Source organism: Abrus precatorius, unplaced genomic scaffold, assembly GCF_003935025.1.
Source record: "Abrus precatorius isolate BTA unplaced genomic scaffold, Abrus_2018 Scaffold5, whole genome shotgun sequence".
NCBI lineage: Eukaryota > Viridiplantae > Streptophyta > Magnoliopsida > Fabales > Fabaceae > Abrus > Abrus precatorius.
In genome coordinates, this window is record NW_020874395.1 from 4911214 (window position 1) to 4927661 (window position 16448).

Consider the following 16448-nt stretch of genomic DNA (forward strand, 5'->3'; position numbering starts at 1 on the left):
AACAAGCTATTCTGGATCTTCACCTCTTTATTCACCTTATCTGCATATATACAAAAAGCACCTGTTTTCATTAGGATATATAATCAAGGGGAAAAAAGTAAAGGGATATATATATCATAGACCTTTACACACAAGTTGTGACCCATGAAGATTTTTCAATTTCATGGACAAAACAGGAGATAAGGAGAAGATTGAACGAAAAAAAGGGGGGTTTTATTGGGTTTGAGAAATAGAAGGAAGGAAGAAACCAGAGTTATATTTCTTTTGGGTATGGGTAAGGGACAAGTTGTAGAAGAATCTGGTTAATTATAGCTGTTGAAAAAGTAGTTGAGCAATAGATACAGACAATTCCCTAGTGAGATAGGAAAGAGAACATTGAAGTCTTGTTTACCAACAAGTGGCTAATGTTTAATTTCAAAAATGGCTACCATAACTATATGGTGTCAACATCTCAGTGAGTAAGCAACTATATATCAATTCTTGGAGACTTCGCTTTCTTCATGAAAATGGCCCAATTTCTGAACAAACTTCCCTGCATGGATATATTCGCAGGTCCAAATGATGAGTACTATATGACACAACGACATAAATTTAAATGTTTTTATTTAATATTCTAGAATTTGAGACTTCAATAAAAAAAGTTATTCATTTATATGTGTTCTAATTATATAAGAATAACATGTTGAAATTTGTGGTTGTAGTTAAATAATTCATTGATTGTCTATGAAGTTTTGTGAAAAGAAAATTACGGTTTTTAAGCATTGATTATGAATAAAAACAACTGTTTAAAATAAAAAAGACACTTGGCTAGAGAGAGAGAATGGTAAAAATTTGATAAAGTGCCTAAAAGTTACAAGTTTAAGAAGTTGACGTGGCAACTTCAGAACCTCCATTTCAGATTCTTCGGATTAGAAATAGATTGGAATAGGAATCAAATTAACTAAAACTCATTGATTCTCTGAGAGTTTTGGCCACACACAAAATAAAGCTGAACCCACTTCTATTATATCTTCTTTTCTGATTATAAAAAAAATATTTTTGTGTATTTAAAATCAATCTTAAAAGCTAATATTAATAATCTCTTAGACTAAGTTTTCACGATACTATCAAGCATCACTGTTAGAAAATTTCTATTTTCTGTAGAGTTCCTGAAATTTTCCTCCGTGAGTAATTAATTTCTTATAGATTTTAAATTCTAGAGGAAAGTTTCCCACGAAAAATTTTCCATGCACTTTATTGCAAGAAATGAACAATTTCTCTCTTTAAAAATAGTTAGTTGAGCGTTGAAAACTTTTGTGAATTTTTATAAGAGAAAATTCACATTAAGAATGCGACAAAGATTTGCAAGAAAAATTCACAAGAAACTCTCAAAGAAAATTTGCAAAAAACTTCCCCGAAGAAATCTACAAGAAAAATTTCAAGTAAAATCTGCAAGAAATTCCCCAAAAAAATTGTCATGATAACAACTTTGCATGAAAATCTCCCAACAAAGGCCCAAGAAAAAAACTCTACATGAAAATCGATGATAGAAAAAAAGTTCAATCACAATTCAACAAAAAAACATGCAAAAATATTTCCCAACATCTTATCATCATCTACATGACTGTGATGTTCAGTGATAATAATAATAATAAATAAATATTAAAACTTCTGTATTGTGTTAATGTTACTAATGATTTTTTCTTTTTCTTGCATCAACTCCTTTCTTGTCTCCTAGTTATTCTTACTCATTCTCCTACTGCTCCTTATTACAATTAAGAACTTGACTCTAACTGCATCATCATTCTCAAGAATAGTAAAGAGATATATGGGACTTGCTTGGAGATGTGTAAGTCCTATTATGGAGTTGCTTTAATTAATTTCTTATGCCAAGTTTAAGCATCAATCAAAATTCCCAAGAAAATCCCTAAAAAAAGTATTCAAAAAATACAGATATTCCCAAGAAGATCTATTCCCCAGGAAACAAATATCTAGAGGAATTGAAAGAATTTTTTTCCTTAAAATAATAGGCTTTTTTTAATATATTTTCTTGACCAAAATCATTTAAATTAGTTAATGGTATTGTTAATACTTATTTATTAATTTATATGTATTCTATGGGTCCATTGATAAATCTGATAAGATAAAATAAAGATAAAATTCGATAAGAGAATGATAAGCTATTATCTTATTATATGTTTTTGATGGTTATCAAGAATAAATTAATAATATTATGTTATTTTTTTTATTGTTGGAGATAAACAAGAAATAATATAAAAAAATATAAATTATATTTAAATAATAATATTCTCTTTTATCAAAATTACTAGAATTTTTTAAAAATATTTTTTATTGAAATTTCTTACTTTCCAATAAATATATATATATATATATATAAATAAAAATATTTTCGTGTACATATAATATTAAAATTATTTTATATTAAATTATAATAATTTTATTCAATTAATTTTACAATTAAATTTACTTTTTAAATAAAAAAATGTAACGAGAACGAAAAATTCTAAAAACTTATAAAATATATTTTATAAAATATGAAAAGTGGTATAAAGTATGTGAAAAATATAATAAAAAAAGTTATTTTATCTTGATATTTCCTAACCTATCATCCTCCTAACCTATTCATAATATTGAAAGTAATTAATATAATAGTTTTTCAAAAATGAATTACAATATTTTAAGTTTATTCTCAATTAAAATCAAATTTATTATTATATTAATTGTTAAAAAATTAAAATAGGTCAACAATGAAGAATATATATATATATATATATATATATATATAATAAATACTCTTAAAACTTTTTAAAATATCTTACTTTAAAAATTAAAAAAAAATAAAAGCATTAAAAATATAATACATGAACATTCAAACATATGTGGAGCTGCCACCCAAGTTAATGGTATTTTAATGGCATTTTAAAAGACCTAGATGTTATAGAAAAAATTAGAATACCATTTAATTCATTTTTATTTAAACGAATTTTAATTTGCTTAAGAACATTTTACTAGATATTTATGAGCTTTTTGGTTATAAATACTAATGGTGGAAGCACTTCTTTTATTTTTAGCTTTCCAGTGTACTTGAAAGTTTGTTCTTCAATGTTTTATTTGAAACTATCGATGTATATGTACGATCAACTTGCCACGTTTCGAATTTGTATTGAATTGAGTCTCGTGAAAAACATTAACACAAATATGACTTTTTTAATATTAATTTTTATCCATTAATAAAATATAAATATCATAGAAACAAGATTAAATTCATCTACTAATTTATTCATATCCCTAGCAATATTGAAGTCAATTAACAACTCTTGAATGAGGAGTGAGTGGATATGAAAATTAAAATTAATCTCTTTGTAAATAAAATAACATTGATTCCAATGATACCTAAATTCTCGTGTCCTTGCTCGACTACTTTTTTTTTATGAACTAATAAAGCATACATATCTTTATAAATTAAATAATTTTTAAAAATACTTCAAATGACATACAAAATTACAAATAAAATCATCCATCTAATGTCAAATAAAATTTAATATAATACCAAATTACAGTATAACATATGTACAAAATTATGAATAGTTCTAACTTTTTAATTTTACTACCATTTTAAAACATTTTTATTTATTATAATGATAAATCTGTATTTAAAAAAATTAATCAAATTATTATATTTTAATAAAATTTAATATCAGTAGTAATTTTAAAAATTGAATGTGAGAGAAGTAAAGATAGTAAAATTTTAAAAATTAAAGAGATAAAAGTAGAAAAAAAAAATTCAAATATCAGCTGAAAAGTAACATTTAAAGATAAAACATTAACAACCCCATCTTCAGCCTACTTGAAATTTTTAATTAAAATAATAAACTTTCAACTACCTGAAATACCTTCTTATACACACTCTAATTCTTATATGTTTACTTGAGAGTCTTAATTCAGCCTTTGTTTTTTAGTTCAGTTGAGTATTTTCTGCATCAACTAATAGTGACTAATTTTGGGCCAGAACAGGTGTAGGCTTAACCCAAATTTACACTATGCGAAGGAAAACTTGTCTCAGAGCAAATAAAAATTTTCTTTTTTTATTACCCATGATTTATATTTTTAGCTGTGATAAATTATTGATATATCTTTTTGTTCATATGGGTCAGTAACAACAATGTGTTTGGGGCTCAGCGTTATAAGTAGACAATAGGTCCATTATCAAATTCCAAAAACTAAATAAACACCAAAAAGAGAAAAGATTAAGGGAGGGTTTGGGCACTGGAACTTGCAAGATCATGTTGGAAGCAACGAGAATGTTTCAAAAGGTGCACCAAAAGTAAATGATGGAACATCAATCAAATTTTAAAAAATAATCGTAAGAGAAACTCCAAGAAAGTTCAAGACCAAAACTTTTCACCCTTTATAAAAACGTACCATATGCAAAACCTCTCTTAATAACAATCCAATTCATCGTTAGCTCTAAATCTATCAGCATAATATCTCATTTAATTGCCACATTTGTTGAATACAATAATTAACCATGTCTCTGATTCATCAATTTCTTGGTGATGAAACCTTTGACCCCTTCTTATCTATGATCAACAAGTGCCCTGTCCTAAGCACCCCAACAGATTGGAAAGAGACCAAAGATGCTCATGTGTTCATATCTGATCTTCCAGGGTTGAAGAAAGATGACATCAAGGTACAAGTAGTAGAAGGAAGGATCCTTCAAATTTGTGGTGAGAGGAAAAATGAAAATGAAGATGACAAGAACATCAAGTGCCACCGCATTGAACGTTGCCGTGGCAAGTTTCAAAGGAGGTTTAGGCTCCCGGAGAATGCTAAGGTGGAGCAAGTTAAGGCTCATATGGAAAATGGTGTGCTTGTTGTCAATATCCCTAAGCAGGAGGTGAAGAAACCACAAACCAAGCTGATTCCAATTGATGGAAATTAGAACTAAAAATTCATAAAAATATGGAAACTAAAAACATGTTTATGTCTTAGAAGAACTGGTGTATCTAATCTTGAAGTCTTTGTTGTTGATGTGCAATAGAGAGATGTGAAATGGGAAAATAAAATGGGTGTGACAGGTTTGTGGGTTGTCAATTGTTGTGTGTTTGCTACTTTGGTTTTATACTCATGCAAAGTATTGTAGTTGTTGGAGTCATTATTGTAATTTGAGCTTGTTACATATGTATGTGTTCTTCTGTTTCTTTCAAGGTTTAATTTCTCTCAAGTGCATTCTAATTGTTGTATGCATGAAAGGAAATTGCTGATGTGAATATGCCCCAAAATAGGGAATCAAATAATTAAGGAGAAATTCAAAAAATCAAGTAAGTTCAATTTATGGAATAGTTCTTTATTAATTATTATCCCCAAATTAAGATATGAAAAGACTCAATTTTACTTTCCTTTAATTAGTGATATTCTTATCTCATAAATAAATAATATTACTTTACATACTTGTTCACCCCAGCTTTTATGATTGAAGAATAAGTAATTAATAATAAAAAATTTATGCAAAACTATATCAACTGTATATAAAATCAAAAATTATAATAACATATTAATATTAATACTTTATTCAGAAGATATAAACAAAATGTTAATTTAAGTTCTTCCGAAAAAATTAATTATAATAAAATTTTATTAAAGATAACATTTATTATATAATTTTAATCTTAATATAATAAATAATTTTTTTTAATAATTATTTTTAAATGCTTATTAACAAAATTCTACAAAATAAAATAAATTTTTGGTTAAAAATAATTAAATTATTCTAAAAGAATTGAATTACAATAAAATTATTTTTTAATAAAATTTAGTGTCATGTATTATTTTAAAAATTATAATTAATTAAAATACTCTTTTGTTTTTTGTAATTTATTTTTATTTATAAATTAATTTTTATAATTAAAAATATATATTTTAGTTTTTATATATTTTTTATATTTTTATTTTTTATCTAATATAATATTAAATGATAAAAAATTTTAAGAATTAAATTTATAATTTAATATTTATTTATTTATTGTCATCCGCACTTAGTGTGACAAGATCTGAAGGGAGTTTTCAACGAGAAACGTGCAGAGATAACAAGGTACTTTTAAAATTAAATAAAAAAATTGATGTTATTCATCATTCATATTATAAATTATTGTATTTATTCTTAAAAGCAGAAAAATTTTACTAATTACTTTTGTTTTATTCAGTCATGTAACTTATTTTACATTAAGTCATTGTTCTTATAATTTTTTTTCAATACTATTCTTTAAATTTAAATTTGAAAAATCATATAAAAGTGATAAATTTTTTATGATAACTTGATTTTAAAGTTATTATATTTTTATTTTTTCAACAAATAGAAAGAGTAAAAAAATGTTAAAATCTTGAATAAGTAACAATAGATAAATCATTAAAAAAGACAGTTAATTTCAAGAATATAATCATTTTAAAAAATCGTAAACGAACATTCCAATCAGCACTTGATAAGACTCTCAGCATAAAAATTAACTTCATCAAGTACATGAATAAAACAAATATTGCAATTGCAAATCAATAAATCGTGAATTCTGATAATTGAAGTAAAAAATTTTAAATTAATATCAACTTAAATTTATTTTAAAATTTTGAAATTTAAAAATATTAATTTACATAAAAATTAATATAAATATATAATGTGTCTCGCTTTGAATAATTTATCTGTATAATTTTATGATAATATTAAAATTTAATTTTTTTAATTTAAATAATAATATGTTTTTATCTAAATATTTATTTTTGTGTTAAATATTTTTATCCTTAAATGACAATAATATTATATATATATATATATATATATATATATATATATATATATAAAAGAACTAAAAGTCCAACAAAAACAAATTATACGGAATGTATAACACACAGATCAAGTAGGAGGGAGAAGGGAGCCTCTTAAAAAATAGTTATACAAAGATCTTTCTAAACTAGCTTTTGCAAGGTAATCGGTGCAAACATTAGCCTCCTTGCAAATATGGCCTAATCAAATACATTTTATATGAATTAAAAGGCTCCTGATTTTTTGGATCACTTTAAACAGCAAGTGAGATTGGGTTGGACATATTGGATGAGGGAGATAGCTTGTTTGCAGTCACTTTTAATTCACACTTATTGGAATCTTTTCTTTAGAACTAATTGAAGCCCATGATAGAGGGCCAAAAGCTCAACTTCTAGAGGGGAGTAAAGACTGATTTTTTTTTGCTAAATCTAGCTAACAGATGACCTTTACAATCATGAACTAGTCCTCCACAGGTAGACTTTCCATGGCACCTTGAGATAACTTCATCCATATTCAGCTTCACCTGGCCTAAGGGAAGAGGTATCCAAGTCATCACAACCTGATCATAAACCAAACATTGCAGATGGATATGAGTGTCCCTGCAGTGGGAAAACATGTAATTAAAATCACACAGAATTTTCTGGATCAGACAATTAGGCTGAATAGAAACATTTTGAAATACAAAATAATTCCATAAGTTCCAAACGGTGATTCCAAAAATAATATGCCATCTAGGAAAGGGACTGTTGTTTATATTTGATAAGTTGAAGGCTAACCAGTCTAAGGTTCCCTTACTGAAAAAAGCCACCCATTGCTAAGGGAAGACAAGATGGTCCTAGATAGACTTGGCGTAAAAACAGTTCCTAAGGACATAAGAAATGGTCTCAGGGACTTCCCCACATCTAGGATAAGAAGAGGAGTTAGCCATGTTGCTCTTGCATCTTTCCTCATTTGTGAGGAGTCTCTCATGAGCTACGTTCTACAAAAGAAAGGTTATCTTAGGTTGACACTAGGTGGGTGTTACAGTAAATAGGGTCTTTTCTTATTCTAAATTTGTATTTACTATACAAGATTTGAGCCCACAGAGCTCTAGGTGAGGATACTAGTCTCCACCAAAGCTTTATTAGATATGCTTTGTTTAGAGTCGTGAGATTCATGAAGCCAAGACCTCCATCAATTTGAGTTTACAAATTTTCTGCCAACCAATAAGATGACACTTTTTCTCTCCTAAGGAGCCACAGATGAAATATTTGTAGATGTTGTTAATTTCATTGCAAACAGAATTGGGAAGGCAAGTGGTTTGCATGACATAAGAAGGGATACTTAACAGGCTTGATTGGGCTAGGATAACCCTTCGAGCTAAGGATATGAAGTTCAGTTTTTAGAGATTATGCTTTTTCCTAATTTATCTTTAAGAAAATTATAGTGCTCTTTAGGTTTGTTGTGTGTAATAAGGATACCCAAGTACCTACCAAGCCAGTTGGAGGTGCTAATCCCTAACATATTGGTAATTCCTTGGATGAGGTCAGTTTTGGTATTCCCAGAGAAGACCAAGATGGATTTATTGAGATTCACTTTCATCCCAAAAGCTACACAAAACACATTTAAGGTATTTTTAATAATGAAAGCTTGATGCAAATTTGCTTTAGCCACGAGGATGATGTCATCAGCAAAAATCAGGTGGGATATATTAGGGCCTTAGGTACCAAAAGAGAAGGATTTCCAAGTCTTATTGGTGACTTTCCCTTAGATCAGATGGACTAGCTTCTCAATAAAAATGACAAAAAGGTAAGGAGATAGGGGGTCTCCTTAGCGAATGCCTTAGGCACATTATTATTTCAATTAAGAAATAGGGAAGAAGTTATACAATGGCAAATAAGACACACTAAGTCAATGGACAAACCAATTTTAGTAAAAGTATCAATGATGAAATTCTATCTCATCCTATCATAGGCTTTTCAAGGTCCAGTTTGATAATTATAAATTTCTTTTTACCTTTTAATTTGTGTATGGAGTGGGCTAGCTTCTGGAGGATTAGGGAGTTATCAACATCCTGCTTGTCAAGGATAAAACTGGATTGGTTGGGGGAGATAATATGGTCCAGGAAGCCTCTAATTCTATTAGCAATAATCTTAGTGATAATTTTGTAGCTCACATTACATAAGGAAATAGGTCTAAAGTCTTTTATTAACTCAAGGCTATCAAATTTTGGGATAAGGGTAATCCCAGTTTCATTCACAGAGGCAATCCTAGAAGGATTATTGAAAATCTCCAAAACAAAATTAAAGATATGAGGGGCTAGAGTTTGCTACTTATTTTTAAATAAAATAGCATGAAACCCATCAAAACCAGGTGATTTGAGGTTAGCTATCTTAAATAGAGAAGCTTTGACCTCATTTAAAGAGACATTAGAGAAAAGGGTATTCTTGTTAGAATCTCTTGAGGAAAAGAGATCTAGCAAGGCAAATTACTATTCTAAGGATCAGGGTTAAAATAAAAATGTTTTGGAAATATTTTAGGGCCATGGATTTCAGTATGGCAGGCTCATGAACCCAGTTGTCTTGCTCATCCCTTAAGACTTCAATTAAATTTCTATGTTTGTGCTGAATTGCAGCTCTATGGGAGAATTTGGTATTTCTATACCCAAGACACACCTAAGTTCTTCTATAATGATGAAGCCAGAAGACTTCATCCAGATCAAGGATCTGTACTCCTTCCAAAGGGTATTTAGCAGGTTAGTGAGGAAAGGATTCTGGCTATGGCCTAATTTATTATGGATTCCTTCATTTCTTCTAAAAAGGTACTTTTTCTTATTAAAAATATTACCAAAGACTTTTCTATTCCAAACAGAGATTTTATTCTTAAATCTATCAATGTTGTCAGTCTAAGAGCTATTGAGAGTCCAAGAGTTCTTGACCTAACTAGGGAATTCATGGTGGGAGATCCAAGGGGCAAGAAATTTGAATTCAAGGCTTGCTAGTATTCTGGATACAACTCAGATTCTTCACTTTGAGCCAAATGCCCACATGGTCAAACTTGGAGATGGGGACATAGATCACAGAACTGTACTGGAAAGCTAATTTTAGGTGCTGGAAAGTATTATTTCTGTATAGGGGATCAGCTAGTGGAGAGAAGGGGGATTAAGATTCTCGAACTGTACTGGAAAGCTAATTTTAGGTGCTGGAAAGTATTATTTCTGTATAGGGGATCAGCTAGTGGAGAGAAGGGGGATTAAGATTCTCATCCTGGGTATGATTTGCTCTGAACCTAGTTTGCTTATCGAGATTTGGTTTAGACTTTATTCTTTAAGACTTCTTAGTTTCAGTACCCAATTTAGGATCCCTATAGGTATAAGTAATTAGTCTGAGTTTGGTGGAGACAAGCTGCCCCCCTTTATCAACAGGTTCTTGTTCAGATTGCCTAACTTCATTTATTTTCCCAAGGTACTTTTTTTTATGTTGTTCAAGGTTTGAGATTTCCAGTATATCAAATATAGATCCAGATTGATGAGCTTGACCTTTCTCACTAGCTCTAGAGGTCCCTAAGGACCTAGCCTAGTTTGACTTTTTCCTCAATGGTTTCTTGACAAGCATCCAAGGTCCAAATTTGCTTTAAGTCTTAGGAGAATTGCTATCTATAGTATCTTAGGGGCCATCCTTATCAAGGTTTGATGTATGGTCTGTTCACTTTCAATTATTTCCATGAGGACATTATGATTATCTTTACATTCACTAGGTTACTAGGAGTTTCTATACATGTATCCATTCTATAGCCATATCTCCCGTAATTGAAACATATTAAATGTAGGCTTTCATATTCTATCCTAAATTTCTGTCCTAGGACTTTGAAGGAGTGAATGAGTTTTTTCCTAAGGTCTAACTCCACACACAATCTAGTGAATCTTTCCCTTGAAACTAAAGAGGTATGGGAGTCCACTTTCAGAATGGACCTCAGGTAGGTACCTACCTGCCAAAGAAACCTTTTGTTGTATAACTTAAAAGGCAAGTCTGGGATACGAACTCAAATCGTTATTTTCTTAAGATTTTAATCCGTGGGCCTGAATAAAGCAAATTTATAGTCTTCTAAACTTTTGAACTTAACTAAGAAAAAATCATTATTAACCCAAGAAGCCAAACCTAATAGATTTTCCTAAGAGTTTTACAATCAGGGTTCATTTCTAAGGAGAACACCAAGTTTCTAGTCTTCTAAGGGGACTTTAATTTGAGGTTAGAGATTCAAGGTATTATCAATTAGGTCATCAGATTCATTATTTTTTATAGCCATGTCAAGATCATCCAAAATAGACTACACAATTTCAATATCATTAAGAATCAAATCAAGATTTTTATAAGCTAAAATCTTATCCTTATAAGATGAAGAGATGATAGGGTTAGGATTAGATGACACCTGATTAACTGAAGCTTCAAGGTCTTGATGCTCTTGTAGGTCCACTGACAGATTGTTCACTTGATCTTAAGATGATGGGACTATTTTAACCTTTTTCTTACTTCGGGTGATCAGATCTGCTTCTTCTGGTGTGCGTCTTCCTGCATCTGATTTCTCCATTGATGGAGTTTCAAGGAAGGAACCCTTAGGATAACTCTCACATAGAGACGAGCATGTATAGGAAGCCTCCACAACTAGGTGTTGAAAATACCCTAGCAAAGAGCTAGTAAGCTCCTTTTTTTTTAAAAAAAAAATGAAACTTTCTCTTTTTAAAGATGAATTTTAATAACACTTTTTTGAGTAAAAAAATTATATTTTTTATTTTATAATAATATAACCTTCATATGATATATATATATATATATATATATATATATATATAATATCAATATATTTGTATGTAAATTACCTATTAATTATATTTTAATTAAATTAAAATCATATATGTAAAAATATAACTATATAAATAGAAATGTTAATATTGGTTTAGAAAAAAATAATTTTTCCCTATAAATATATCTATATAAAATTGATACCATAATGCGTTTTTTTTTTAAAAAAATCTTATCTACATCCATCAATCATAACAAGCATTTTAATTATATTTTGTAATGGGTTATTTCTTAATATTGGGTTTAAGAGATAATTTATATAGATGAAATAATTTCTCACATAATTATTTTTCAATAATACGCGTCTATGTTAAAAAGTATTAAAAGAGTATATATCAATAACTTAAATAAAATCATAAACTTTACCCACTACAACTTTCAACCTTACCAAATTACAAAATCTGTTGTATGATATTCATATCATTAATAGTTGAATCGAGCTCTTCAATAAATATTTATAACAAAAATTTATTGTTAAGATATTACAAGAAGAAAGTAATTAACACATAAAAGTATAAAAGCAGACTCACATCAATATTTTTGAAATATAAATTGATAAGATTGGCAAAAATACTACTAATAAAATGAATTTAATTTAAATATACTCATAGTATAAAAACATTGTACACTGTCGTCTAATCATAAATTATCATATTGGCCAGAATTAATAATTTTTATATTAATTAATATAGAATTAAGTATTTATATTATAAAATATAGATAATAAATTAAGATTTAAAAGTTATTTGATATTTTATTTTTGTTTAAACATATTTAACAATCTTAAGAATAATAAGATATTCTTTAATATTTACCAACAAAAAAGGCTAATTGGAAGGTGGGCTATAAATACTAGATGAATATTGAGGTCAGAAAACTAAATTGGGTGTAATTATATTTTTACTTTAATTTTTTTATTTATCAGTGGTTTTATTTTCTGTCTTTTCCAATTAATTGTATTAATTTGTTTTAAGATTTTAATTCTATATCTTTCTATTTAAATTGCATGATTGAGTTTGCCATTACCAACTGTCGTAGGATAGTACAAGTTTGATATGGGCTCACAATAAAAATGGAATGGAAAAGTTACATAACCTTTTCCATTCTCTGTTCACGCAAAGGTTTGGTGAGATATTGGCATTTGGAAACATACCAAAACAAAGGCATGATCAGTACCTAAAAATGATTCTGCTGAATTCCATTCAAGTTGCTTCCCAAATAAGAGAACTCCATGCCTGTCATGGACCTCTTTTGCCTCCCACTTTTGGTTGCTTTTCAATTTATTATTAGTAGATTTGAATATACTTTTAGTTTATGTAAATAGGATCAATTTTGATTTTTTTTTTTTTGTTAATTTTAGTCTTCAAATATTTTAAAATTTTTCAAAATGATCTTTGGTATATAGCAAGGGATGTAATATGTTTAAATGCATGATGGGTAATCAATATTTAATAAAAAGGACCATTTAAAAAAAATTTATGATTTATGAAGACCCAAAAAAAAAAAAACTAAAATCAAGTTTAACTATATTCTCAAAGACTAAAGATATAATTTTTTTCCTTGTTATTTTTCCTATTAGGGTGAAATTTTTTTATCCTTATAAATATAGGCAAATTTGATTTCAGTCTCTTTCTTTTCTTTATTTTATAAATTTCAATTTTTTTATAAATAATTCATATTATCACTAACTTATTATTATTATTATTATTATTAAGCTGAAGGCACTTGATTGAAGCACATCTTTGGGCCAAACAACTTGAACTTTATAACCGATGATATGCCAGTTTTTCTGAGATATTGTCCCAACTAGCAAAACTTCCGCCATACTTTTAGCATTGTTAATATCTTTTTGGTGTCGGCGTGCACGCATGGGTTTATATAATTGAACAATTGGACGTAAACTATCACAATAAAAGACACATAAAATTTGTACAAATACAAGAGGAATCAACACTTCTATTAATAGAGCAAACTCTGCAAAATGACATGGCATTGCATCAGCTTACACGTTTTCAAATGAAGAAAGGGCTCAACCACCAAATAAGTACATAATTAAGTTTCTATTCTGAGACAAACAAAAGTGAAGAAAGACCACATCATTACATTAAACTTACCTCACTTTCTTTTTTCTGGTTAGTACTAATTAACAATGAGTTTGATCAATTAGAGTCATACAATGATGGTACAACAAGGGTTGCTAATACTTTGCCCTCTTGTCATGCCAAGTAACTTCTTCTCTTTGATAGCTGGATCCTCTAGCAAAAGAACTTTGTCCTTGTCACTAACCCCAACCATGTGCAAGAACTCATTGTCATCTCTCTCTTTACCTCTGAAGAGAAGCCTTTGCTCTCTAGGCTCCAAACTTGTTACCAGTGATAGAATCATTTTTAATTCTCCTGCAAGTTTTTATTGATTCACAAATTAGTAAAACATACACTTGAGGATTATCTCTATGGTCACTGTATAATGCTAAAAATAATTTTTTTTATTTGGATACTCTACTGTTATTGATTGATAAAATATGGTAAGTCATGTTGAAAAGGAAAGACACAGTTTTTACAAGAAACAATTAATGGGTCTTGGAACTTATTTAACAAAGTTTATATTTTTTTCTCTTTCCCTTTTAATATGATCATAGGGTGTCACTCCACACTAGGAGAGATGCAAAATTTTGAAATTCAAAACTTCTGGGTAATAAACGACCCATTAATTCCTTAGATTAAGAGATAAAAAGAAAAGGGCTTGTAACCAAAATTAGATTGATGACAAGAGAAATAGAGATGGTAAGAGACTCACCAAAAGTTGAAGTGGCATCAATAGAAATGTCATGCCAGTGTGACACAGTGGACACTCTAATAGTGATAATACCCTCCCCAGCACTTTGGTTACTCTCCCTTTTCTGAACAAGCATGCCACCAGGCCTAAGTTCCCATTTGATTTCACCAATACTTGTACAATCCTTTCCAGGTGGGGATGATGCTTTGCTGCCATTGGCAATCTTGGAGCTGCTTCTTGAGAACCTCTTTGACCTCAACTTGATCATATTGCTTTCCTTATCTAAATTGTCTCAAGCTTTGTGATTGTGTCTCTTGGAAGAATTGAGAAGTTGATAGGGTAAGGGGCTTATATAATAGTAGAAAGCGTGTAAAAGGACAAAGAAAGCATGAATAAAATAGAAGGCACCCTTGTGTTGCACAAGAGGAATGAGAATGAGGTATGAACACATGGGAGACATTAGACAATATGGGTATTGTCTTTTGTAGTGATTTTGAGAAGGGCTGAGCACATGGGGAGTGGGGAGTGGGTGCTTAACACCAAAATTGCTTCATTAGCGGGCCAAACACACTACCAATCAATAGGTTTTAGGTCGGTTTTTCTTCTTAATTGTAAAGCAATTCAATGCCTTAATTAATACTTAAATGTCTTCATCCCTCGTCTAACTACACTTGTTAAATAATTCATAAAAGGATACCTGTTATGGTTTTCTAACATGTCAAGCAATTTTTCAAATAGTAAATTTATTATAATTAATAATAATAATTAATGTTATTAATGTGTTGAATTATGTGATATTCTTTTATTTTTTTAATTAAAAAATTAAACAGATTTTAATAATACTTAATTGATAAAAATAAATAAATAATTTTAAAATATATCAACATAATAATAATAATAAAATATAATTAATTTTAATAAATATTAATTTATATAAATATGTTTTAATTTTATCAAGAAAATATTATCGTTATAAAATAAAATTATATGAAGTAAATTAGTAAAAATGTTTTATGAATATTTATTTATAAAAATAATATTATAATTATACAATGCATAAAAAATATTAAATGAAACTATTTTTAATAAAATTTTACTATTTATTAATTATATTTACCTCTATTTTTTAATTTTTAATTTTGAAGGAAATTTTTATGTTTATTTACATGCTATTTTTAAATTTAAAATAATATTAAATATTTCTTTTTATTTATTGATTATCTTTTACAATTATTAAGTAAGAGAGGAGAAATTAGTATATTTAATGTTAAAATAATTAAAAAACATAAAATAACATATTAAGAAAATTTAAATAAATTTAATATAAATAAAAATATTAATTATAATTTTTAATTTATATGTTATAAATTTGAATGGCAGATAAAATTAAAGAATAAAAAGTAATATTTGACAGAAATAAAACATTTAATACAGTAAATATTTAATTATTTTAATTTTACTTTTTATTTTAAATCTTTAATAAGTGCTAAATACGTTAGCTAGCATTGTTAACATTTATATTATATAGGATAGACTTCAGTAATGTCATCTTACACCTTCAAGAGAAAAATATATATTTAAAAGTATTTTAATGTTTATACTATATAAAACTAATTTTACTGATTTTATTTAAAAATATTGAATTTTTTATGTGTAATTATAATAAGCATATAAATGCCATTTATTTTAATCAATATTTGTGTAAAATAAATTATATAAATAAATATGTAGTTAGTATAATTGATAATTTAATTTTTTTATTTGAAATTTTAAAAACAGTCAATATACTACTTTCTCTGTTTAAGACATAACGCTTTGAATTTCAAGAAATATAAGTAAGACAAAGTAAATCCATTTAAGAAATATTTTAAAAAATTTTTTTTACGGGTCAAAACTTATTAATATCAGATTTTATCATACACATCTTAATTTTTTATAAGATTTAAAATAATAATGATCCTTTATATAAAATCACTTTCAAAGTTTTTTAAGTATTTATTTATTTTTACTTATTTATTCTT

General features: G+C 27.8%; 2 protein-coding genes across 2 annotated transcripts; one reads left to right on the forward strand and one right to left on the reverse strand.

Moving 5' to 3' along the window:
- The first annotated feature begins 4528 nt into the window (after positions 1-4528).
- On the forward strand, positions 4529-4942 carry LOC113867788 (class I heat shock protein-like). The gene has a single exon (XM_027503264.1). It carries the CDS (start codon positions 4529-4531, stop codon positions 4940-4942), a length of 414 nt encoding a protein of 137 aa, XP_027359065.1.
- Positions 4943-13821: 8879 nt separating this feature from the next.
- LOC113868129 (BAG family molecular chaperone regulator 2-like) lies at positions 13822-14695 on the reverse strand. The gene is made up of 2 exons (XM_027503694.1): positions 14449-14695; positions 13822-14048 (listed from the first exon to the last, which is right to left on the reverse strand). Exons 1-2 carry the CDS (start codon positions 14693-14695, stop codon positions 13822-13824), a joined length of 474 nt encoding a protein of 157 aa, XP_027359495.1.
- Positions 14696-16448: the final 1753 nt, after the last annotated feature.

Bases quoted from the DNA above. Each gene is read 5' to 3' on its own strand.
- LOC113867788 (XM_027503264.1), top strand. From the start codon at position 4,529: ATGTCTCTGATTCATCAATTTCTTGGTGATGAAACCTTTGACCCCTTC.
- LOC113868129 (XM_027503694.1), bottom strand. From the start codon at position 14,695: ATGATCAAGTTGAGGTCAAAGAGGTTCTCAAGAAGCAGCTCCAAGATT. The intron at 14,049-14,448 runs GTGAGTCTCTTA...AAAAACTTGCAG, and splicing joins TGATGCCACTTCAACTTTTG to GAGAATTAAAAATGATTCTA.